General features: G+C 34.4%; 1 protein-coding gene across 10 annotated transcripts in view; it reads left to right on the forward strand.

Annotated features, from left to right (window-relative positions):
• SPOCK3 (SPARC (osteonectin), cwcv and kazal like domains proteoglycan 3) overlaps nucleotides 1-27418 on the forward strand; it is a 319690-nt gene extending 292272 nt beyond the window's left edge. For all 10 annotated transcript variants that reach the window (XM_083835643.1, XM_083835642.1, XM_083835645.1 and 7 more), the window contains 5 exons: nucleotides 5038-5157; nucleotides 16031-16252; nucleotides 22872-22934; nucleotides 24147-24284; nucleotides 25276-27418. In XM_083835643.1, the coding sequence (XP_083691769.1) occupies nucleotides 5038-5157; nucleotides 16031-16252; nucleotides 22872-22934; nucleotides 24147-24284; nucleotides 25276-25448 (716 nt within the window). In that variant the 3' untranslated portion in view covers nucleotides 25449-27418. The remainder of the gene's footprint in view (nucleotides 1-5037; nucleotides 5158-16030; nucleotides 16253-22871; nucleotides 22935-24146; nucleotides 24285-25275) is intronic.
• Nucleotides 27419-27707: the final 289 nt, after the last annotated feature.

A 27707-nucleotide genomic window follows, 5' to 3' on the forward strand; every position in this document is an offset into this window, starting at 1 on the left:
GTATCTTTTCAAGTTGATCACTGGGAAGAAAAGTCCCTAAACATATTCTAGAGTGCATTAATTAATACAATTTTTCATAATATAGCATAACCTTGAGCAAGCACATTTCATTGGTGAATAGCGTTCTAGTGAACAGAGCATTAGGCTGATCTCCTTTGCTAGAGAGTACAATGTTTATTCACAAGCATCCTTGTGGCTGGTGCTGTACTGAGACAAGCTAAATCAAAACCAATTTAGATGTTTTCAGTAATTATACCTGATTTTTTTGTGACCTAAAGATTTTACCTAAGGATAGCTTAGAGTTAGTTTGTACAGCCCAGGGTTACTTTGTGCAGCCCAGCTTCTCTGAAAAAAAATTATATATATATATATATATTTGTTTGTAACTGTGATAATGTCTCAGTGTTATTTGCCACTTCTCATGACTTTCAGAAAGCTACTTCTTAGACTGAAGTGTTTTTTAGGTCCGTTCATCTGAATGTTTGTGGAAAGCTGAAAAAAACCTTACTGATCTGTTTCTCAGTGGGAATTCTTTATTTTACTATTTTAAAGATTATTTTGCTGCTACTTTCCTTTTTACATGTCAGTATCACAGAAAGGTTCTTACATGTCATAGAATTATAGAATCAAAGAACGTCAAAACAGGAACAAAAATTTGAAATGTGGTTAAGTCATTTTAGAAATTATTAAGAATCTTCAGTTTGTCTGTATATGTATGGCTGATATCCTGTCTCCCAAACGGATATGGTAACCTCTAACTGTAGACATTTCTGTACTACTTTAAGGATGTTTCCCCCCCACTAATACCCTGTGCTGAACCCAATGATCTTTTGACGTCCCTTCCAACCTCGGCTGTTCTGATTGTATTGATTCTATGTGTTCCTTACGTACTTATATAAATCTGTTTTCTGTTCCGTCATTTTCCAGTATAAAATATCATGTTCTGATAAGGTCTCTCTTTTTTTTTTTTTTAAAATCTTTTAATTCTCATTATAGGATAGTATTGGCCTTTTTTCCCTGCAAGCACTACATATATACATATATATACACACATCTTATGAAAATAATTCTTATATATACATATATAAATAAATATTGAAAAGCATTTCAGAAACATAAAACAATCTTATGAAAATAATTCTTATATATATACGATTCTTATTGATTAATGTATATATACGTATATATACAATTCTTATATATATACATATATATATATAGGAATTATTTTCATAAGATTGTTTTATGTTTCTGAAATGGTTCAATAAATATAACATAATAGAATATTTAGAGAGGATCATATGCAGGAGTAACCATAAAAGTGAATGAATACTGGCAGATACAGTGAATTAACCTTAAGTAATTCCACCAAAACCACCTAACAGGCATCATAAAATGAGAAATACGTTCTTAATTTTCTTCTGCTGCTATTTTAGTCTTAGCATAGCTAGATCTTGAAAAGCGTTCTGAAAAACAGGAAGTATACTGAAATCTGAAATTTAATTTTTCAATGGAAAATTCCAAAGTAGAGAAAAGGGGAGAGGGGAAGGAGGGAAAACAAAAAAAAAAAAAAAAAAAAGAACAAGAAAAAAAAATCTCTCGAGTCAAAGTAAAATTGCATGATTGGTTAGTGGTTATTTAACTTACTCAAAATTTCAACATATTTTAAGCATCCCCTGGAAATGAAATGATTGATAGAAATTTTCATGGCAAAAATTCTAATTTGCTGGCTGGTTCTACTATTTAAATCTTCTTCTGGGATGTTAGTAAATGAAATGAATGTTCTTTGATAAAAAAAAAAAAGTGATACTCAAATATTGAAATATTAGATGTTGTTCTAAACCCATGATTTAACTCATCGATGAGAACACTGTTTGTCCATGTAAATTATTAAGTGTGCAGATCAGTGTAATTCTGCTGCATTTCTCATGTATATTTCACATACAGAAGACATCTGCTTTTACTTGACATATTAGAAGTGTCATGAACTGAAAATTCACTGTGCATTTAAATTGGTAATACAGTAAATGTAATTACCTGCTGTGTTGAGAGCTGACTCCAGCACTTGAGTAGCTATGGGGTGTAAAATAGGCAAATGATAGTTATAATCAACTTGTTTTGCATTGCCTTGATTTTTGAAGATGATCTATTCCCATGATAAAATTATCAAAATAATTAAAATTAACCAAAAAATACGATAGTTTTCTCGATCTTTGTTTTGATATAGAAACCATAATTTAAAGCATCAACCAAAGTTTGGGAAAAAAGGTTATTAGAAGTTGAAGTTGGAAGAATGCCCCTAATCTGAGATCTGATATGGGATGTGTGTGATGCCCAAAATGTGCTGTAGGTACATTCCATTTTGAAAGGAATATAATTCACAAGAGCACAGAAAATTACATTTTAGGTCATATTGTACGTGGCAGTGGCTAGTACCAGATGTTGAAACAGCAAGCCATATCTTATTCTTATACATAGTCATTAAAGAAACACTCTTTGCTTTTATTAGTGCTTAATGAGTTTAGGAGATGATTATCTTCAGTATGTCTTATGTATCTGGTTCTGCAAAATGGAGGATTCATACATTATCTCCATCATGCAATTGTCATGTGCTACTTTCTGTTAATATTGTTCAATCTGAGCTTTTACTTATAGCTGGCACTCCCTCATGTGCTCTTATATGCATATATGTGTGTGCGTGTGTGTGAGAGAGAGTTCTGAGAAACATGCTCATATGCTGCCTCTGAGTAGGACAACTCAGAATCAGAGGTTAATCAACACAGCACTGCACATGGACAAGTTAGACGAAGATGAAAAGAGCCAGGTCAGTGCACCACACTAATGTAGCTGTGCTGTTTCTGGGACTTGTGGTATTGTTACACAGCATTGTGCAGAGTAGATAAATGGAAGTGGTTAAATAGCAGGCTAGATACCCCTAATGATTATGCTTTATTCCAAACCCTTTGATTCAATTGTAAAAGTCTTTCTGTTAAACCCAGGGAGGGTAGTTAGAGGAGAAAACAACATTATGCTATTTCTGCTGTAATGAGAGGGGAAATTAAAAAGGGGCAGGGTGTTCCAAGTTAATGTCAGATTCTTTATGCTAGCCTGTCAGCTGGTGCAAGAGTGGTAAGGGAAGGTGTCGTTGTTGTAGCAAGTGTAGAAGTCCCATGAGTTTGAATTATGATGTGGAGTCTTGGCTCGGGAGACCACTTTCATCTGGTTGTCACAGTATGACAGTTTTGAATATATATGCCTGTGGGTCGTTAACAATTTTTTTCTCAGTTCTCTATTGAATTATCTGAAGAAAAAAAAATGGTTCCAGTACACAAGAAAAAAGCACAATATGGGTTTAAATAAAATGTCAGTTTGTTCATAATATATGCAAATGTATGTATATATTCCACCTAAGTCTTTCATGGAGAGAATCAAAGTCCTAAGAGAGATGTTTTAAGCAAAGGATGAATAAACAAGTGCAGGGATGCCTGCTGTTTTAAAGGCATTGACAGTTGTTGACATAATGACATGTTTCAATCTTACTCAAATAAAAATAGGTGTTTCACAGTGTTTGATTTAATAAAGTGTGCTGAAGGCAATATCACCAAACATTATAGATTGCTACATAATAAAGGTAAAGCAAGTTGAACTAGAGATTTATTTTCAAGAACATTGCTGTGAAGCTTTGCTGCCTTAGGTTACAAGCTTCTCAGGTTGTAGCTTAGTCAGTTACTAGCAGACTCGGAAAATGATCCTGTTTTAGAATATGGACTATAGAATAGAATATTTCAGTTAGAAGGGACCTTCAAAAATAATCTAGTCCAACTGCCTGACCACTTAAGGGCCAACCAAAGATTAAGACGTTACTAAGGGCACTGTCCAAATGCCTCTGAACACTGACAGGCATGGGGCATCAACCACCTCACTGGGAAGCCTGTTCCACTGTTTGAGCACACTCACAATAAAAACATTTTTCCCAATGTCCAAGTCTGAACCTCCCCTGGAGCAGTTTTATGCTGATATCATTTGGAAACTACACCTGTTGCCAAAAGTTGGTGGAGGTATTTTGTTACCTAGGGAAGCAATTCATCCAATGCCTTTTTGCTAGTTGCCTTCCTGCTGCTTTTGCAGTCTTCCAGGTTCTATTACTTCTCTCACCTTCTCCCAGCTTCTCTCAAACACCTGAAATGGGAAAACAGATTTCTGGAATGGATATTTCCAAGCACACCTTTTCTTTGCCATCTTCTCGAGCAGCTTAGTAGGCTTTGTGTCTGCACAGCTCTACTACATGTCTCTTCTGCTGGCCGCAGTACTAACTACCAGTACTGTACAACACTTCAGCCAGTCTGTTACCTGTCTGTAGCTCTTGATGCTACAGATAGCCTCTTCAATTTTGTGTGCTTTTTCTGCCTTTGCTGTTTCTGGTCAAAGCCATCCTTTTGATCACCAATGTGTCGCACTGTTGCCTGTTATAGTTATGTGCTCATGATCCTTGGCTCGCAAAACTGTGTTCAATCAAATAAGCTTTCAGTACACTTTTGAAGGACCGTATCTGTCAACCCTGTTTCCTCTTTTCACACTCCAGTGTAGGGAATCAAGTGGGGTGTTCCTGCATTATCTGTCTAAATCTCCAATGTGTTTTGGTAGGGCTGACTGTACTATTGCCTCAATAAACATAACAATGAACCTCTGTCCTGGGACTCTGTCATGCAACCTCTACATCCCACTACAGCAGGATGTGAAAATATCTGTATTAGAACTAGTTGTTTGCAGTAGTTTGAAAGGGATATTGTTATTTTATATATTGTTGATGATATTGATGTATAATTGCATTATACATCATAATTTTATTTTTGAGGACCCCAATTGGGCTTTGAAGGCCTAGCTAAGTAATGAAAGTAAATTTTATGAAGGAAAGCAAGCTGTGGAACAAACATGTTTATATTATTTTACATGTGCTACGTTCTTGAAGCATAATTTGAAAAGTTGTATTTGGCACTCAGGGGAAAAGCATTTAACATTTTGCATTTTGTTTTCCAGTATGCAGTGACCTCGAATTCAGGGAGGTTGCAAACAGGTTGAGAGACTGGTTTAAGGCGCTTCATGAAAGTGGAATTCAGAATAAGAAGACTAGGATTATTCAGAGGCCTGAAAGAACCAGTAAGTGATTTCTACTTATGTTATTTGGTGATCCCTTTGAAACTTTTCCATACTTCTGTATTTCTGTTGCTAATACTTGCCTTACCTATGTGTGTTTTAAAGAGGCCATACCTTTGTGCTTTCCTAAGGTTAATTTTGTATTTATGAAGCAAACCCATATGGCTTAGTAAGGATATATGATGTTAACTTTAAACTTTCAAAGCTGTTTGGCAAGACTTTTACTCATAGAAAATATGTGGCAGCTACCAGTCACAAAGCTATCATTTAAACCTTTATGTATGTGAGAAAATGAGGGGGAATGGGCTAAAGTTTTGCCAGGGGAGGTTTAGATTGGATATTAGGAGGAATTTCTTTACTGAAAGGGTTGTTAGGCATTGGAATAGGCTGCCCAGGGAATTGGTTGAGTCACCATCACTGGAAGTCTTTAAAAGACGTTTAGATGTAGAGCTTAGTGATATGGTTTATTGGAGGACTTGTTAGTGTTAGGTCAGAGGTTGGACTCGGTGATCTTGGAGGTCTCTTCCAACCTAGATGATTCTGTGATTCTGTGAAAAGTGACAGTAGATATGTGCTTGATAATTAGCTAAATAATTAGCTTGATAATTAGAAAAAAGAAAAGAAACAAGTAGGGGTTTTGAGCAACTTTTTCATAGAGAAAAGGGAGTTGCAGAATGGCTAGCCATGAGAAATAATATAGGAGCTCTAATTATGTGTGACCCATGATTGCTAGTTGATGTCACTATAAGTACTCGTACAGAAAAACACATGAAAAGGAAGCTTGTATGTAAAAAGCAATTTTCAAAGATGTACTTCGTATTGGAAAAGACTAAGGAGTACTAATGAATTTGAAACAGTAGGGGGAATAATTGTTTTTTAAATATCACAAATATGTAAACAGACTTTTTGTTGTAGAAAACAGTAAAGTTTTTGAAAGGTTTTTTAAAGTTTTAAAATATAGTTATCAAATTTGTTTAAAATAGCAAATTTATTTAAAATGTGCAATATTAGTTTTAAGAGCGACAACCTACTCTGGAGGAGAGTCAAATTAGATTTTGTAAGTCTTAAAACTCTACCTTACGTTCATATGAAGAGCAAACTATGAATTCCTCCAGAGAACAAATTTCACAGAACTTGGCCACCACTGGCTGATTACTTTAATTCCTTCATTATTAACATTTTAAGTGTTTGAGACATTTTAGCTTTTGCCTGATTGCTATTCGTAGCCAGCCCCCCCCCCCCCCCCATTTATTTATTTGTTTTAATTGGAGTCATCATTTCTTTTTGTGATTTTTTTCATGATAAAATTATAATTCTGTAAAACACAACTAATTAAAGATGATTCTGTCTTATCTGGGAATTACTTCTCTTACCACTAAGAAAAAACTCTTTCTGAAGTATGGTGGTAATGCAAGAATGTTAGGTGGTAGTATAGGGATGTTACTTTTTCTTGATCTTGAGAAAAACATATTAAGAAAATATATTTCCAGTTTATGTTCTGGATGGTGCACATAACTGCCATGTGTTGTTCTTCTCATCCAGTAATGAAATCAACAGAAATACAAACTGTAAAGCTCATTAAATAAGCTTTTACTGTGTGGTAACAATAAAAAAAAAAAAAGTATCTAATAATATAGCTAATGTTAGCTCATCACTCAGTTAAAGCTCAGCTCTAGCATCGAGTACTTTTATGTACCTGTACATTTTATACTCACATTTGTTTTATAATTTGTTTGCTAATTTTTATTTTATAATCAAAATTATGGACTGTATTTAGACTAAAGATCTAAGACTTTTAATAGGTGTGACTCTAAAAGTATGAGTCCTTTACATTTTTGGACCTTGTGAAGTTTTTGACGTAGGAATCTGTTGTATGTTCAGGCTGGTTGGTTTGTTTTCAAACTTAAGTGGTCACAGAATAAAACAGTGAAGTTTGGAAGATTGAATATTTTTTACCTAATATAGATTTTATGTCTAGTACATCCTAAATGTTCATGTTTATGAACAAAGAATATTATGTTCAATGCAGAAAATAATAACCATGTGCTTGGATTATGTAGATCAAAGCAGTTGTGAGATACCTGGGTGTGTTTAACATAGGTTGGTCAATTGCATAAAACTTTGGTCTGGGAAGTCTGTGAGTATTCACTTCTGTAGCAAATATTATGATCCAATTCAAAACGTTAGTGTCTGTGGGGATCTTTCCTACCTGACTTGATCTTATAAAGGAATCTTTCTAAGGCAGGTAGAGAGATTTATTTGCCATTAAAAGCCTTTAGAAGAGGATCTTATCTTCAAATACAATTATTGCAATTGAGGGAAAAAAAAGTTTCTGGCCCAGTTTTCAGAATTTCCTTTTGGGAAGCCTTCATAGTCATGAATTTTTCTCCTTTGACATTTTAAAGAATTCACACATGGTTTACAGGTAACTGAAATTTAGGAACGATTTAGACTGGATCCCACCCTACCAATTTTTTGAGAGGCAAAAATGGTTGATTTGGATGGCTAAGAATAGTCTTTTCAGGGCTCTTTTTATTTGACAGGTAAGGAAGTAAAAGGTGTGGAAAAGTCTGTTTGTGTTGCACTACAGTATTTAAACTCCCTGTGAACATGGTACTGTCAGAAATGTTTGACTGACACTTGTAACATGGTACCAGAAATCAATCACAAATATCTAGAATGTAGTACAAAATATTAATTCAAGACAAAGCTGGTTTTAAATTTGGCTTTCTGTTTTGAGGAATTATACCTCATCAACCTTAAAACAGAGATAGCATTGTTATAAGAATGTTGAGAAGTTTGCTAATTGTTATAGGAATGCTAGGTTGGAAATGTGGAGTTGTGATGATAGGCTTTAGCATGTTTGTTTTCTTTTTACTAAAATGAGCCAAATCAAATTTAAGAAAATGCTTTCATGTTAGGTGTTCAGATTGCCTAATATTTTCTTCTTTTGGACAAAATTGCAGAGTTTCACAAAGACATTTGAACAATGACTATTCAGAGTGTAGTTTTTCAGTACTACAATCAGTTACTCAAATTGCTTATATCTAATTGTGAAACAAATGTTTTCAAATATAAATGATCCTATTTTCTTGATATTTATTCAGTTGTATAGTTGGCCAGTACTTACTTGATCTAATTAATTTGACAGTCTACTGACTGACAAACTGACAAACTGGCAAACTGACAGTGCTTCTGTAGACAGAAAGGGATTGAATGAATATACAATCAGTATTTCATGGTAAAATATTGGTATTTCAATTGGTATTACCTTTTTGGATTTAGGGATATAAAAACTGTTTAAAAACTGATTTGGTTAATGCAACTCTGTATTTTTTCTGTTTTCTGTACATTTCTGACCTTGAAAGCTCCTCATTTTGAGGCAGCAAAAGATACTGTAATTAACAACATTCCTGTGGTTTAGAAGAAAATACTGGATCTCTATGTCCCTGTAAAAACACAAACTAAAAATGAAAAAGAATGATAATCATTCAGCATGGTAATATCCTTTCTAATACCATTAATAAATTCTTACAGTTGTTTGTCAAGAGCTAACTCTGAAGGAGTATCCCTAAAAAAAGTTGGTCCCTCAAAAGTTGGTCTCCAAAGTCTTAGTGGGTCCATAACACCAGGCGTCTTAATTTCTAAGTGCATCAAGATTAAACAGAGTCCACCCCCTCTTTTAGGGTTGTGTGACAGCTTGGTCTAGAAGCAAATGCAAAGAACTTCTTAATTATGTATTAGCATATGAATCTTAAAGAACTACACAGAGGAATAGCTACAACGAAAAGATACCTGAATGCAACTTCCCCATTCAAAGTCCTAATCATTCCAACAGAACCCTGGACTTGTTTGTTCCCATTGGGAAGTTAAAAATCTGTCATGGCACCCTTTCTTCCAGGCTGCCTTTTATTCTTGTCATAGTTCCTTCCTTGCTGAGAAACCATTCTGCATTTTAAAAAGCAATTTGTGACATCCTTTCTGGTTGTCTGTTTGCATTTATTTTTCTTCCTTTTTCAGTCTCTCTGGTGGCACTTGGAACAGTATTTATTAAAAGACTCAGTCCTTCTGCCCAAGGTAGATATGGTGAAAGTTGATTGTGCCTTGCTAGTACAGTTCAGAGTTGTTTCACCTATTAAATGCTCCACATTTATGGTTACAATCATGGTTGGTATTTCTAAACAGCCCAAACAATAGTATTTAAGTTGATGTTCTTTTAGAGGCATCAATATTCTGATATCAAGTTAAAAATATAAGGTGCCTACATTGTTGTGTTTTTACCAAGTTACACAGGTTTTTTTGAGTGACACATTTTTTTTTTTGTCTGAATCTTACTAGTTATGCAAACTATTATATTTCTAATAATTAATAGCATTTTATTTCCAAAATCCCTTTTGTGCTCAGGTGTATTCTGATTGTATGTCTCTAGAAGGATCATTATTATAAATGCTATATAAAACCTTAAATCTTGTCCTCAACCCATTTATGGTCTAACTAGATGACACAAAAGGGAAAAGAACACTTTACCCCCATTCTACAATAGTACCCCCATTATTATTCCCTTGTGGATGAGAAAATAGAGTTGAAAAAATAGGTGAGATTTTACTCGTCTATATAAAGATTTAAAATAATTACTGTATTTCTGTACTAATTTTGTGTGATAAAACTCTAGGGAATTAATCCATCAAATGCAAAGCACAAAAATACCATAGTCCCATAAGTATTTCAGTTAACAGGCAGTCTATTTCTGAAGAATACTTGTGTTCCTTGTGTTAAGAGATGAAGGACCAGAGGCTACTGATAATAGGGTATCTTCTTATGGCTTGGTAATAGTATGATTATTTGGATTCAAATACACTAATACTTTTGTAAATAACAGAAAAAATATAAGTCTGAAAGAAAATTACTTGCAAATGGCTCGTCTAAAATTAGTATGGAGAGATACTATTACACTGGAATTGTCAAATATCCTTATAAGCTCAAAGCAAGAAAAGACTAATTTTGTAGAGAAAAGTGTAAATAAAATCAATAATTTCAGATATTACTTGGAGGTTTTTACTTTGTTCTGACTATCTGAAGTTCCTCATTGAAGAAGAGACATGACACAGCTGTCATTATGCAGAGATAAATTAAATTTCCCTGGTTGTCTTTACTGAAGCATATATAGAAACCCCAATGTACAGACAGAACTGGTAAACAGAACAGTAAACTACTGCTTACTGCTCTCTGTAGTCTCCCATACAGTCACTGTATAGTTTTAAGAGATAAAAAGATTATAGTTTTAAACATCACTTTTGATGTCTTGAAAATCCTGACTTACTGAGAATTTGGCTTCTTTCAGAGATTATCTCAGACAATGTCCAATATCCCCTACTGGAAAGTTCTACAGGCTGGCAGACTGAATCATACTATCTGAACTGCATCACCTTTTCTGGAAGGAATAGGTTCTTCTAGTGACTATCTGAATTTTCAGGTTAGCATACTCAGAAGTACATATGAGCAGGAATTTTAAATTAATCCACCTTCACCTAAAATTAAGAATTTGAATGAACTAAATTTGTATTGTTGGCTGACATTTTATTTCAACTCAGTCTTTTGTACAGGATTATCCCTGTACACAATGAAACATCCATAGATGCTTATTTTAGCATTTTATTTTAATTCTCCCTCCTCAAGTATCTTTTCCTTAACAATCACTTCATTAATAAAATGGCCCGTCTGATATGATGTTCCACAGAATACATTTAATCCATGCTGTCAACCTGTTACAAATGGTAACACCCCCCCCCCCACCCAGAGAAGGAGAGACTTCAGGATGCAACCTTTTGCAAATGTTTAAGGGACTTTGCAGCTGTGCTCTATTTCTTTCCCATCCACAATTCGATGCAAAATGAGAGTCAATTTCCCTAGGCATATCATAAGACCTTTGGTACTTTCCCCATGTCTTGCATTAATCCTTGCTCTACTCCTATCTGTGTAATCACAGTGAGTAGACAGGTGACAGAGTACTATGCCTGATGCTATCTCTTGGGCTAGTATGGAGCCAGATGACTCTCAGCTAGATCAGCATTTTAGTGAGCAGCAAATGTGACAGAAAGCATTCACATCTGCTTAATCGTCCCCAAAGTTAGTCCTTCTAGCTCTAGTCTGTCCTGATAAAACTACATTGGGAAAGAAAAGCTTTTCCCAGCTTTTGCACTGTAGGCCTCAGCTGTGAGATTTTGTTAACTGAAAGTTTTCTAATAACCAAGATGGTAGACAAATCCATCACAAGTGCAAGACCTTTTTGCTATGCAGCTTGCAAGCTGAACAAGTAAAGGCCATGATCTAGATGGCAGTTTGCACTCTAGCATAGAGTACACGTGTGTTTATTTACATGTGATTTGTCAGTGCCTTTCATTATGCTCTACAGTGAGCTGATAGCAGAAAGAATCACACTGTTTACTTCTCTTGGTATGTATAAACAACTTTTATATAAAGCAGTGTGTGAACCATATGTATATATGCTATTTCAATTTCCACATAAACAGTGACAAAAGCTATCTTCCTCAATGTACGCAAAGATTTATTACTTATGAGTGTAATAACCAGGCAAACAATATTTTTACCTTGAAAAGCATATTATGTTTACTAAGTTGAAATTCTCCGCTGAAAAATAATCAAAAACATAGGAGCATTTCTCTCTGTTCCTTTTGATGTAATGTTTTGAATGCTAATATGGAAGCCATGGATGAGGGGTGCGTTTCTCAATAATATTTCCCTTGGGATTGTTTTGGCTGAGGAAGGAAGCTTATGCTGGTACTTCACATTTTCTAAATCAAGTTCTCTTGCAGTATATGCATTAGGTGAAATTCAGCTAAACCCTTAATACTTCTTCTATTCACTTTCACTGACTTTCGACAATGTTCAGAAATAGCTGCATAAAAGCCCACTTCATTAGCATATATGGAAATAGATTTCACATAAGCGGTTAAAATGAGAGAGAAAAAAATCTTTCCCCTAATTCAGATATCTGAGCAGCAATTTTGCTCTCCTCAGTGTGATGTCATGATACTTAACATCAGCAGGAATGAACTGTTATCCTTTTACTGTATTAATTCTTCCCCTTTACTTTCTTCATTTTGTTTTGTGTCACAACTGTGAAAAATGCATAAGAACATTCTAGTTGGCTCTCAAGTGATAATATATGTTGTCTATGATTTGGGGCAATTAATTTCTGAGTTCTGGGTCACCTGATGATATTGTCTCTCATGTCATAGAATCATAGAATGGTTTGGGTTGGAAGGGACCTTAAAGATCATCTAATTCCACCCCCACTGCCAAGGGCAGGGACATCTCCCACCAGACCAGGTTGCTCAAAGCCCCAGCCAACCTGGCCTTGAGCACCTCCAAGGGTGGGGAGTCCACAGCTTCTCTGGGCAACCAGTTCTAGTGCCTCACCACCCTCACAGTAAAGAATGTCTTCCTAATATCTAATCTAAATCTACTCTCTTTTAGTTTAAAACCATCACTCCTTGTCCTATCAGTGCAGTCCCTGACAAAGAGTCCCTCTTCTGCTTTCTTGTAGGCCCTGTTTAGGTACTGGAAGGAAACAGTGTCAAAACATGTCAGCAGATGTTTAGCTCTAGATATGTATTTAAGAGCTCTGCTAACTCTTTTTCTCAAGTATATCAACTTCAAGAGTGAGAGGTGTATTAATTTCTCAATATTATAGTTGAGGAAGAAAGTCATTACTGATTATCCTAAGTTTGGCCAATTACTTAAAGGTTCTTAAAGGTTGAACCAAAAATTTGACTTCAACACAGTAATCTCTTAACAGTTGGTACTATGAACATGGAACTCAGGATAATGACCTTTATGTGTTTTCACCATTCTGGAGTAGGTGGACAATGCCATTTTAAGTCAAACGAGGGTCATTTTTTCTCTGTCAACACGTGCCAGGCCTACCTCTGAAGTACTTTATCAATTTTTATTTATTTCACCTAAAATAATATTCGACCTAGATTTCAGACTTCCTTCACTACACTGCAGTGATTGATGGTCAAGAAAGTTTGCCTTGTTTCACTTTGCAAAATAAAAGCAGAGATGCTATTTTCTCTATTTAAAACACTAAATACTACAGTTTGTAAATACCACAGAAGAGAAAGAATTTAAAAAGAACAACTTTCAACTAAAAAAACCAAAACACTACTTTCAAGGTAAAGTATGATTAGTTTTTGAAGTGATTACATGATACAGTTATCTGGTAGAAAGCTAGACCCTGTAAACCACAATGCTTTTTTCCAGTACATGATGCTATTTAATAGATAGGTTATCAGAGCTTTAATATGAGTAAACTTTATTTTTCAGACTTCGAACTAACACAAGAAGGTTGTTGTATGAAATTTTGTTGTAAATCCAGTGAGACATCACTACTAGACACTTTGTTAAAATCTAAAACCTATGTAGAAATGAGAAAATTTTGAGGAATGAGAATAGAAAATGAATTTAAATCAGTAGATAATGCTAATTTAGGAAATCAAGAAAAAAGTCACGAATAAACTATTTTGCAGACATATAATATCATTCCAACTATAATTTAGTGTTGCATGAAACGTTTGAAATGTTCAATGGTCCTTCACTGTGCTTCTGATCAATGTATTCTTCTTAGGGCAAAATTTGAACCAGACAAATAGACATAAAATAAGCAGTAAGCAGAGTGTTCGTTTGTTGTTGTTTTCCTTAGAAGAATTTATTAAACATATAACACCAGCTTCTAGTATCCTAGAAGACAAGATACTTAAGGATTTGAGCATTTCCAACAAGGACCACAAATACTGCATCTCAAGCAAGAAAGTGCTACCTCTTTCCGTAAACCCACACTTAAAATTCCACATGCTGATAAACTCTTCTGCACAATTATCTACTTTCATCCACAAGATCCATCCCTGAATGCACGTTTGAAGTGGCTTGTGTCTTACCTTCCATTCTACCTTCCATTTATTCAAAAAAATCTGTGTCTTCTCCTCGTGGTTGCTCTTTTTCCGCAACTTGTCTTAAAGTTTGGTGAGCTGGCCAGAATTCCAAAATCTGAAAAATTTTGTGAGCACAACAATAATTCCTCCCTTCATACAGGTACACAAAAGGCAGGATAGGAAAGAGTATGTTTGATATCAAACCCTTTCTGAATCCAAGGTGGAGGATCTGTAGCTGAAAGCATGACTAGCAGAGGAAAGCGAAGTACCTGAGAAGTGTTAAGAGGCCTTCAGAAACAGAGCCTTAGAGGTAAATAATGTTATACTGAACATTCATCCTTAGAAAAAATGTTTTAAGGTGGAGGAACCTCCCAGGATTTTTCAAACCAGAAACACTTGTTAAATAATTTTGATGTCTTTTACAGATAAAGCTGAAAAACACATGCACTAGTATGTCCTTATCCATTCAGTCTGGTCCTGTCTGTCTCCGCTCTTCATAATCCACAAGAAAATAATTTATTTTGTCTTAGTGTCCTTTGGTTGAATGCTTGACAGTGTTTTTACATTGTGGTAAACACATCAAGAAGATCAATACTGAAGGGATTCTTTAAGGGATTTTTTCTTCCTCTTGTCAAGCAGAAATAATAATGAATGCAACAGGGAGCAAGATTAACTTAAGCAAAAGGCATCGTTAATTTAAGATTCCTGGGGACAGGGAGTTTATGTGGTTGTCTTAGTTTCACAGGGAATTTTCCTTTCTGAAATAAATGGTTGTTCTACCATAGCCTGGCCATTTCCACAGATGTATATATATGAAGAAAAATCAATTGATTTCCAAACCTAATTTCTGAGTTACACAGTTTGACCTGTTTTAGGAATAGGGCCATTTTCCAGATTTCTTCGTTGTCTTCAGAACAACAACTAAGAAAAGCAGGCTTGATTTTAACAGTAGTAGATGCTAGGAGTTCATAATCATGTATCTCATTTTTTAACTGCTCAGTTTTAGCTGGAAAGTTATTCTAGTAGAGTAGTATTCAGTATTTTAGTAGAGTAGTATTCAGTAAGGACTAAATCTTGTTCTGTATTAGGATATATATTCAACTGCTTGTCCACATGCACCATAAGCCCATGGTAGGATCCGTGGCACATGAACAGGAAAAAATGTGTTTTTACACGCAGTTTTTATCTGCATGTGTGAGAGACCTGGCAGTTTCTGAATTTCCCTTCCATGTCCATATGCAAGTCTGCTTGTACTTTACAGTTGGTGCAGGACATGAGATCTGAGATCTGCCTACAGGGATAATTAATTCAGCCTGTTCCTCATGGTCCATTTACCAAGGAACAATTTAAGGAAGATGCAAGCTGTTTGAGTAGATCTGATACTGGCAGGAGGCAGCTCTTATTGGTCACCTTGTCTATGGTCTCCTGAGATGTGCAGTACATCAGGTAAAGATAAAAGGAAGAAAAAGGTGGAGTCCAGTGAGTTACTTGGGATTCATTCTTTTCTTAGTTCTGTACACATTGCAAGCCACTTAAGTGTCGCTCCACTCTCCTGATTTATAATATCACTAAATTTCCTCAACATAATTATTTTCCAGAAAATCATAGTGGATCATTTATTACTGTACATAATATGCGTGCTATAGGCATAATGTTTGACAAGAAGACTCATATTTCTAAATGCTTTGAGACTGATAGTAAAATTAATTTTAAGCAGGTTAATTTAATGATTTTTTTAAATAAAGCTGACATATAATTTATACACAGTATTTCAGTAGCGTGCACTGCTTATGTACTCTAACTATGTACCACTGAAGCAATTTCCATGATACAGCATTCTTGTATGGCGGCTGAGCTCAGCACATGCTTTGTCTTTCCTGTTATCTGATTTATTTATTTATTTTTATTTTTTTGCCTCCTAGGATTTGATACCAGCATTTTGCCAATTTGCAAGGACTCCCTTGGCTGGATGTTTAACAGGCTTGATACGAACTATGACTTGTTGTTGGACCAGTCAGAACTTGGAAGTATTTACCTTGACAAGAATGAACCATGCACAAGGGCATTCTTCAATTCTTGTGACACGTACAAGGACAGTTTGATATCTAACAATGAGTGGTGCTACTGCTTCCAAAGACAGCAAGGTAAAAGATGGGAACAACCTGCATATGTATGTGACTGATCTTTTAATAGTGCTCTATCTTTTTCTTAACATAGTAAGATGATTACAGTGAACTACAAGCTTTTAAATGCTGTATCATGAATCTTTGTAAAGGTTTCTGATCTACCTTAAATACCTAACAAGAAGACAAACAAACAAACAAACAAACAAAACAAACAAAAAACACAAGTTAAATGAAAAGCTAGCCAGAAAATCAGAGATTCTAAATAAAGTGCAAAACAGTGGCTAAAGCTTTTACAGCAATATTGTTTTTCATGCCAACTTTCAGTAAGTATTGCAGAGGAAGGAGATCAAAATAAAGAACAACATTACTTTTATGTTATTTCTTTCCCTATCTACTTCGCTTATATTGTAAAATAAGCCCTTTTATTGCTAAACTAGGGCATCTTAATGTTCTATTTTGTAAACCTATTAAAATAACTGAATTAACATTATGGATAAAAAAAAATCGGTCATTTGGACCTAAAACTACTTGAGTTTTTCTGCCTAGATGAATCTCCAGCAAATGTCCTGATGTGATTCAGTTAAACAAATTAACACAACATATAAGCATCATTTTTCTGAGGATCATATACCAATTTTAGATCTAGGTGAGTCATAGCATAAATTATATATTCAAACCAGTAGTAATGAATTAATGAATTTCCTCATCAAATATTGGCTGAAAATAGACAGAACTGCCAATTCATTTTTCTTACTAACATGAGAGAGATTTTCAAAGGAATAAATAGCAACTCAGGACCAAAGTTCTGCTGATAATCAGTAGAGGAGATAAGACTGATTTGGTGGAAAGTTTCAAAGTCATTTCAGCGTATTTGAAAATTTTAATATAATTTTTTGAATCTCACTTGTGACATTAAAACTTTCACAATAAATCCCCATTATCACTCTATATTCATTGTTTGTCTCTGATTTCTGTGGAAATAAAGATTTTTATCATGCTACACCATCTGTAAATCTGAACAAAAATAAATATGTACTTCCCTAGGTATATACTAACTGCCATCTTTTATGTGGTAATTTTGCCTTTTAAAAGTTAACATTTAATCTTTTAACACACCTTCATTGTTTTATAGTAGCACAATATTTTGGCTTCCATTTTTATAAGCAGTGTACTGCTACCAGAATTAGTCAATAAAACACTACCCAAGCAAAATTGTTTTTAAAGTAAATAACATAATGTGTTTTGTTTGGTTGTCTTTTTAAAACAAACAAACAAAAACAACCCACAATCATTTCAGCCGAATATATAAACACCCTTATTCTTTGGGGGACAGCATAATTCTTTTCAATTGTCAAAGAAAGTACAGCACATAAAATGTTGTTTAATACTGTCCAGGGTTCTAACACTAGTTGGCTGTTCTACCTGATCCTTGCAATGTGTGTAGAGTATAACCTGGATATTAAGAAAACACTTCCATAAATTAGCTTCAACTAATTTTACATTCTTTTATTTTCTAAAATGCCTTCTCACGTGTACTGCTACAATCTGATGATGGTATAAAGCCTGATCTAAACACTACTGTATTATATTAATGGTACTCCAGTGGCTAAAAAAAATGGAACCATGCTACCAGTGACACCGACTCTCCACATTGCAGAATCCAAAATTGTCAAACTTTTCCTTGCTTCTTTTCTCTTGTTTCCTCCGTCTTTCCCATCATATAAAACAGATATAAAACAGATTAGATAGCTTTTGAAACCACGGTGTGTCTGGGTGTGTAGTGAAGAAGTATCATCAATGTTGTAATAAAGTGAAATCTTATTCATTGCGAAGTCCTGGCTATCCTTGCACAACATGAGCTCCATCCCTCTGAATTAACACTGTCAACAAAATCTTTTTTTTTTTTTTTCTGAAGGTGTAAAGAGAGAAAATGCTTATAGTTTTCTTTTGTTATTTCTTGTTTTCATGCACAACTGTCAGACTTCTTGCACAACTGTCAAACTTCCTAGTATGCGTGACCCACTGAATTCTCTAATCATAATTGTAGCATTCTGCTAAATCTTTTAATATCTTCATATTTGGCTTTTACTTTATCGAATAATCTAAATAAGGTCTTTAACAAGACCTTTGCTGTAAATTGCAAAGAAGTGGCTAGGTATAGAAATTCAGTGGCTTCTTTCTGATGTACACTAAAATAAGTTGATATTACAGAAAGCTTCATGTCATATAGACAGCTATCTTTATTCATCGAACTTTGTAGGTGTTTTCTCGGCAGATACACAGTTTTACTAGAAATGCTGTTGATTAACCAGGTTCAAAGTGAATACAAAGTTTTAATCAACTGTGCATCATAGGGGGATAGAAATTCTATTATGCTATTTTTAAAATACATTTTTTATTTGCTGAAGTCGTCATCTTCATCTGAAAAGACCTCTTACTCTTTGATTTTAGCTTACCAGATCAAGACTGTCAGTATCAGACAATTATTTGATCTCTTCTTCATTCTTTCTTTTTGCTTTAGGTTTCTTGTGATGAGTTAGAGTACACTAGATCCCTTACTGCACATTACTCCCAACTTCTCGTCAATACAAGCAATTTCTTAGAATACTGAAATCACATCTGTCTTGCTCAAAAAATCTCCCTGTAACAACAGTCCCACCTTGACTGATGCTTAAATTCTTACTTAGGTCTCAGTGGTGCTCATTGCATTTTTCCTTGGCCTTATTCTTCTCTAAGTGTAGTTTAGCATTTCTGAGGTATATCCAAGACACTATAATACATTTCTGCAGTACTTCAGAATTTGCACTTTGCCAGTGCTCTGCTGTCTTCCTGTACGTTTTGTTCCGTGTTGCCTTCTAGTTCCACCTACAGATTGTGCAAGTGCTTCAGAACTTATTTTCTTAGGTCTTTGATGCTAGCCTAACACTTCAGTGCTTGTCTAAATGCTGAGGCACTTGCTCTGTTGGCCTTTTTATAGGTTGAATTTCTTTCTGTCAGTACTTCATCGTTATTACAGCCTTGTTTTTGTTGCCTCACTGCTTGAAAATAGAGTAGGAGAGTAACCAATTTTACCAGGAATATTAATGCTTGGAACATAAGCATCTCTTTGCTGCAGGCTTCTGCATGTGTCTGTTAGTCTAGCATTTCCCTGGATGCCTTTTTCCCATAGGCTTTTCTGTCTATCAGGGATGAAAGACTACTTCATGACTTTGAAACTAGTCCATCTTGTAGAATAACAATAATTATTGTGATTCGTATTTGTTACATCACTCTCTTGAGACCACAGGGCATTAAATATGATTATAGATGGTTCTAAAGGTATAATGTGTCTTGCCACATAACTGAAGTTCCCAGGAAGATTTCTTGAAGTGCAGTATTGACTGCTTCAAATCCCTATAACTAGAACCTCCATTGTCCTAGAACAATTATAAATACTTGACCCTGAGCAGAGGCAAGACATAACATGGCAGCCTTATCTGCAGTAGAACATACGTCAAAAACTAGGGGATCTGCCAAATATTATCTACTTGATAGATGGAAAATCACTGTTTTGTAATTTAATAAGATGGAGCATCTGTGAAAGCTGGAGACCCACGTTGTTGAGTACCAGTTCCTTGAGGCATTTCTGTTATAAAATTCCAGACATTCTTTGTCAAATCTACCAGTTTTACTCCTGTTGCTCTCTTAATGTGCCTCTTTTTGGTAAACCAAAGCTTAATCATACAAGCCTTGCATCGCCTCTTGACACAACTGAATATTGATGTCTCAAGGGCCAGTATTAATAACATGGGATGCTCTGGTGTGCATCAGTACTTCAAGCACTGAAGAACTGTGGATGGCTGTTAAATGATTCATGAATCACTCATAACAATGCAGTGATAATGTCAGAAATATAATTCCTGCCAGATTTGTTTAAGTAGAATTAAGGATGGAGATTATTAGGTCTCTTATTCATATTATCAGAAAGATTTTTCTGATGTCAGGATCGTTTCAGTCTCAAGGGAGACAATAACAATGATTTTTGTACAGAATAAGTCTCCTTAGCTCAAGACTCCTAAAGGTTATCTAGTGATGCTGCCTTTGTATTGAAGTAAGTTCAGAAATCCAAAAAAAAAAAAAAAAAAAAAAGCTTTCCCAAAATCAGGAACTGACTGGAAAATACAAATTATCATTTGGGGAGAGATGAAAAATTATATGCTATGGATCGAAAGGAATTGGTTGAGCTTCCATCATGCCACTCTCTCATTAAGCATTGTTAAGAATTTTTTGCCACTTTTATCGTGAGAAGCAAAACTTAAATGTGAATCTCAGACCTAACCTCTGCGAAGAATTTTGGGTAAGTAACTTTCTCACATTGCATTGATACCATTTGATTAGTGGTGTTCCTGTTTCTAATTACAGCAACAAAGATTTATAGCTGAAAATAAAGGATTTTTGTTTAGGCATAGGCCATCATTTTTACATTTAAATGATAGTGCTTATAAATACAACTCTGTTTCTAATTCAAGATTATCTTTTTCATAGAACAAAATACATGTATTTTTCTTGTTAGACTAATTCTTCTCCTTCAGCATATTTCCCATCTTCTTTGATAGATCCTTCTAGCCTGTGGTACTCCTATGCATGAATGACTGTCATTATTTGATTTTAGAGTAATTGGAAATACCTTTTGTTTGAGAAATAATTGATCGTTAGAATGTTGTAAATACAGCTGTGTGGAAAACTAATACATTACTAAACACAATTAAAATCTTAACTCTTTAAATATCAGGAAAGACAGAAACCTTTGTTTTGAAAGGTGCTGAACATTTCTGTCATAATAGTGAGCACAGTCATCATCAAAGTACTTCTTACACCAAGAAATGTATACCTTTATATAACTTCAGCAGATACTCAAAGAGTGAAAACACCATACCCACCTAACAATGCCAGGTACTAGTTGTTTTGAAGGGGATGCACAGAAAATTTACTCATTATCTGGAAAGGCATTCCTTGAATTTTATTCTGGCACTAGGACTCCTGTGAACAATATTTTGCCTTAACTCTAAAAACAATAATTATAGATTTAATGTGAAAACCAAGTCCACTAGAGTTGAGGGCTCTATAAACTTTTATGTCTTTAAATGTATGAGATATGTATATAGCATTTAAAACATAAAGCCAAAAGAAATTAACAGCCTGTTCTCAGTGAGGTGTTATTACTGTGTTCCAGTTTCTATTTATCCAGTTAGGTAAGAGCTCATGAATAAAACCAAAGGCCTATTGGTATATCTAGGCTATGCCAACCAAGAGGCTCTGTGTTCACCAGAAGTATATTTTGATCCACAGTTACTCTACTTATTTGTCCCTAATGTTTGAGCATTTCCACAAGAAAAATATCCTCAGGTTTTATAATGTATTCTTGCCATTCCTGAACTTCTTTGTGCATCCTGTGCTTGTCCCAGCTACATCCTAAATTCTTTCTCATCTGACTAAATGGTGTTTTCCTTTAGAAAAATTCAGGAAAGGCAGATTTGAACTTTCACCTCTCAAGTGATTTTTTGCATTACCCTACATAGTGAATGATTTCTGGTCTAAGTGTGTACTTAGTCAATAAGCTACGCCAATCTTACAGATCTTTTAAGTAACTTAGTTTTTTCCTGTGTACACGGACAAAAGTAGTTTCAGAAGGCAACCTTGAGTTACTTGCATAGCAAAGATGTATTCTAAATAACTGGTCTGCTAAAATGAAAAAAAAAAAGAATGTAATATTCATAGCATGTGAGTTTTTAGTGAGTTGTTATCAGAATGTTGTCTGGGAACAGTGTAAGTTAAAGACACACGTGAATAGTATTACTTTTGATTTAGACTGTTACCACAAAAGCATCTCTCATTCTAATGTAGTACACTGTATTAGTGTTCAGAAATATATATTTCCTTCCCATTCATGGGACATAGTCAGACTTGCTTTTATGGAGAGTAGAAAAATAAATTATTCAGAATTTAACTAAGCTATAGCTCTGAACAATGGAAAACTGAATTTTAATAACTTCTGCATCTTACAGACATCTGAAGTCTGGTCAGTTTTTAACTTTGCTGAACATAGGGCTTTGGACCCCTGGGGTTCTGTCTTTAATTATTGCAATAAAACCACAGTCTTGCAAATTTCAGTGGAGAAATTCTTATTTTATTAGTATAATATGTGAAGTACAAAACTTGAACATGACTTCTAACAAAGACAAAAGGGAAGGAATGAAAGAGCCATCCCACTTCTAACCAATACTTGAGTCAAGCTTCAAAGTCACCCTTAGATCTCTGTAGACTGATAAAGTAGGGTATGATAGAGTTACTATTTCAGTCTAGCATTCTTCAGTCCTCCAGACTAGTAACCAGATGTTCAACTACAGATGGGTTAACTGGGAGTGGCCTTCTGCACAAATCCATGATGGTGATCTGTTTCATAATTTTGGAGTTGTAACAAGCTGGAGTAATTATTTTCTTTCAGAGTTTAGGATGTGACTACTAGTGCAGGATCTGTACCTTTCTTCAGATCAGTAGTTAGACAGACCTTAGAATGTAGCAAACCATGAAAACCTAATCATATGCTTTCCTTCCTAGATACAGTGTAATCTGTTCAACATTTTTCTTGTCATTTTAGACCCACCTTGCCAAACAGAACTCAGCAACATTCACAAGCAGCAAGGAGGAAAGAAGATCCTAGGTGAGCCATAGATCATTCTTTTGAAGGTTTTATTGCTTACATAAATAACCCTAGTGAAACAGCAACATAAAATCAATATTAATCCAACAAAGATAGACCGCAGTAAATTCTAGCAACAAAATTTATGAAGTTTTTGAAAGCTATTAAACTTGGTTTTATTACCTTACCTACCAAAAGATATTACGTCTCTTCCATTATCCTAATAGAACGTAGATTTTTACAGTTATAGAGGGGACAGTCTAAGGCACTCCTAAATTAGTATCTCTACTGATCTTTACTTGTAATATTCTTTAAGTAATTTAAATCTTTGTTGTGAATCAGTTTATGCTGCATTAATATTACTAAAACGTAGGGTAAATCTTCATTTTACCCTTTTCAACTGTATGAAAGCTGCAATAAAAGGCTTGGCCCGAAGTAATCAAAACTGTATTTCTGCTAAGGATGGTTTCAAACAATAACTGTGCACTTCAAAATGTTTTCAGATTCATGTTTTGTACATTGTCATTTGTCTAAATTTTATATTTCTTTTAAAAAGTCTCTGTTCCTTTCAAGTGAGGAACCATGACTTACTCAGCCTTAGGAAATTCACTGCCTCACTAAATAAGTTCATGATAGTGCCTCTAGTTCTGTTGGTGGGGGACCATTTTAGCTTAGAGTCTAATTTGCATAGGTATTATGTCTATAAAATGCAAATTTACCTTTTTTTTCACATTTATTGTTGAGAAAATTGCTGTGTTACACTTACACTACATTTATCTTCTATGGTGGAATAAATATTAGTGGGTAACTAAACGGGTTATTACATATATATCTAAATTAAAAAAAAAAAAAAAGCTACTAAGCCTAGTAGCAGGTAGTTTGTTAGTCTGGGAAGCCTAATCCTTATTATTCAGACTTCTTTGCACTCCACTGATTATAGAACATCCCATTCAGAGTTGTGAGCTATGTCCCTTTCCCCAGCATGCAGCAAAGATCTCAGCTAAGACATTCAAGGAGTAAGGAAGGTGTATCAGAGGATCAATGAAAAATTTTAAGGAAGATTGTCCACTCTTTTTCCTGAAGGCAGTCCAAGGCTGGTATCTGTCATTTATAATCCAGTCAGTGGAGAATCTGGAATGTGGAAATAGCAAAAGGTAGTTATTTTCTGCTATGATTGTTACATTGGCCAAGGGGCAGTTATTAATATTCTTATTCAATATTTATATATCACAGGGCAATATATCCCCATATGTGATGAAGATGGGTATTACAAACCAAGTCAGTGCCATGGAAGTGTAGGACAATGTTGGTGTGTTGACAGATATGGCAATGAGGTAACAGGATCCAGAACAAATGGTGCAGCAGAATGTGGTAAGTTATGAACCTTGCATGGACTTTGGTTTAAAGGTATTACTTTGATTTCCAACCAGGCTACATTTCTTCAGTAAGAACAGGCGTGGGATGCAACTACATTAATTTTATGTAAATATAATTTGTGATTTTTATTACTTCATTATTTTTTGCAACTCATATTACTGTGTCAGCTATTAATAGACCTCATATATGGGCTTGGCACAGTGTATATAAACCTAGGGAAAATTAATTATCTAGAGTAGCATTATACAAGTCCAAGAATGCTTGATGAAATCCCTTTGGGTAATCAGTATGCTAGTTAATTCAATTTGACATTTTTTTCAGTTTGTTTGAAGGAATTGCCAAAAGTTCCTAGCAACCAAGTCTTCCCTTGCTTTTCCCTTCCAATACCCTATGACTTCCAGGAACTCCCATGTCGCCATTATTTTATGTCCCAGACATCAAAAATGGCAAGAAAATATTTTTTTTGCATTACTCCTCTTCCCTTCTTTTGCAACAGAAGAACATAGCCTGAAACATAGGGTAGATTTAACACAGTATTTGGCATACCTGTTCAGGCGTATTTTCCATCTAATCCAGGATACTTTCTGAATAAATGTACAGTTCTAGATAGTTAAAGATAATATGTAAAAACTGAACAGTGTATGGTATATATCATCACTAGTCCTTATTGTGAACTGTAAGTTGGTCTTAAATCTCTTTCAGTGTTTCCTGGCACTCATTATAGTTCCACAAATCCATAAAATTCATCTCTTTTTCTTAACATTGAAAAATTCATCCCTACTAAAGTGGGTTTCTTTTAAGACAAAAGATTATTGATGTTGTTTAAGTTTTCTTTCTGTCACAATGTTTAGTTTAAAATAAGTAATTTTCTTGAAATTAAATTTTCTTCTGTCTTATACATATTACGCTATAAATATGATATATATTGTGTTAGCAATAATGTAGTGTATTTTGTGTCTTTTGTATAACTATCATACCTTTTTAGCTATTGATTTAGAGACTTCAGGTGATTTTGCATCTGGTGATTTCCATGACTGGACAGATGATGAAGATGATGAAGATGAAATAATGAATGATGAAGATGAAATTGAAGATGATGATGAAGACGAAGGAGATGATGATGTAGATGATGATGATGATCATGATGGATATATTTGATGATATTAGGAGGGTCAATAATTGTAACTTTCTAAAATTCACAAGATGACATTTCATAAAATCCCTTTGCTCTTCAAGATCGAAAGGATTCTAACAAATGTGTATATTTTGTATGATTATTTCAAACATTGCAGCTGGAGTCATAGACTTTTTTTTGTTTAAATAAGAAATATTACATGCTTTTGAGTTGTTAAATGCCTTTGTGCTGAAGAAAACGCATTGAAAGTGTAGTCAGAAGAAGGAAATGTTATGTGCTACTGAACTTATAAATGTGCAAAACACTTTAAAAACAACCAGTCTTTTTAAAATTTATGTGAAGAGTTATTTGCCCGTACTTGGAATTGTGTGTCCTCTTCAGGACAAATAATGTAACTTTACTTTTGTCAGGCCCTGCAGGCTTTGCAAATTGCCTGTTTAATACATCAGAATGTATTATGGTAGAAAAACCTCGGTGCACAAGTAGCGTCTTACCAGCCTTTAATTAACCAAAGGTATGGAGAAAAATTAACAGAAGGGAAAAATGAAGCAAAGTCCTTGTTTGTGTTTGCATTTGTAGTTATGTTTTTTAATATGAAGTGGCTAGGTTATTGAAAGGGTTTTTCTAAAGCAGTAGCATGGACAAGCACCAACTCTGTAAATCTAACATTTTCTTATCCTTCCTTCTTTTTTTTCTTTCTTTCATGTCAAAGTCATGTAGGTGTTATTGTTATTTACTCAAACATCCCTTCACCCATTGTTGTTTCTCTGTATTTCTCTCTAATCAGATTACTATAAAGTATTTTACATGGGGAAAAATGCTTAAAATTGTATTACCTTTATACATGACTGTAACTCAGAGTATTGACACTTGCCCGAGCATAGTTTTAAGAAGCGTATAATTATACTTTTTATTTTCTTAATTCAGGAAATAGTTTTGCATCTTTATCTAAATTCATGTTGTTTTCTGTTACTAGTGCAGAAACTTAGAGAACGTATTGTAAAGGTGCCTTGCAAAATAGAGATAGAGAGGTTTTAGCATGCATACCAGTATAGGATGTTAGGCAATAGCTAAGCACACCCAGTTACCAAATTAATACCAGTATAGGTACTGCTGCTGGAATGAAGAAAATGGATTGTTTTAATTTTTTTCTATTGTTATGTAATTACCACGTGGACTAGATTATAATTATTGTGTAGAGTAGCACTTCAGATTTGACTGTAGAGAAAATTTCTTTAATCACTGTATTTATGTTAGCATGTTAATTAACTGTGTAGACATTTTGGGACTCCACCATCTTCATTCATATCATATCTATTGCTTTCTGTCCACAATAAAGTTGACATGACCTGTATAATGTAATACTACAGGTTGTATAATTTCAAAACTGGATCACTGGTTTCCCATCATTAATTAGAAGGAAAATCAGTTTATTTGAATTATTTTCTACACATTAAATACTAAATTTAATGTTTATCCTATGTAATATTGAAAAGTATAATGCATTTTCTTTTTTACCGTTTCTGTATAGTTTGCAAAATAAAGACTCTTGTAACCAACTTTCTGCCAGCATAGCCCATCATTTTGAATTTTTACAAGGTTTGAAATTTTGAAACAGGAAGAATTCATGCTTCAGTTACATTTCACGTACAAAAATATGTATTTGTTTGTATTAAAACCATTTATCAATATTTTATTTCCAGTAAATAATTTTGGATTAAGGCAAAACCCATAAGGAAAATTTATTTTTCTGTATTTTTCTGTACATTTGTTATGTACTTTTGTGACATTGTCTTCATTACATAGTGAAGGGAGACATACTTCCTTTCAAACTAATTCATAATTTGTGGGGCATAGTTGTATTATTTTCTTAAATAAAAGTAGTTAAAAGTTTACCATTCTGATACAATGGGATTTTATCAGAGAACAGTTTCTTATGGCTGAAATTAACTGATATATAAATTGATTTTAAATAAAGAACCTAAAGATAAAATGTTGTCATTATTGGCTGATGTAACATACTTTTTTTTTTTCTTTCCTGATGTGACAAATGGTCACTAGCTGACAAAGTTAAAATGTATTTCATTAAAACCTGTGACTTAGGGAATTAAAGTATGAAAAGAGAATTCATAATTTATTTAGCCTATTGGGATTACAGTACGAAGACCTTCTAAAGTGAACTGTCATGCAGAAGAGCATGAAAGAGGTTTGTATTCTTTCTTCCCTGAAAATTCCATATTGAACTGGAAGAGGAGTACTGGCTTGGATTTTAGTCCTTGAGT

This window comes from Anser anser (genome assembly GCF_964211835.1).
Source record: "Anser anser genome assembly, chromosome: 4".
NCBI classification, from domain to species: Eukaryota; Metazoa; Chordata; class Aves; order Anseriformes; family Anatidae; genus Anser; species Anser anser.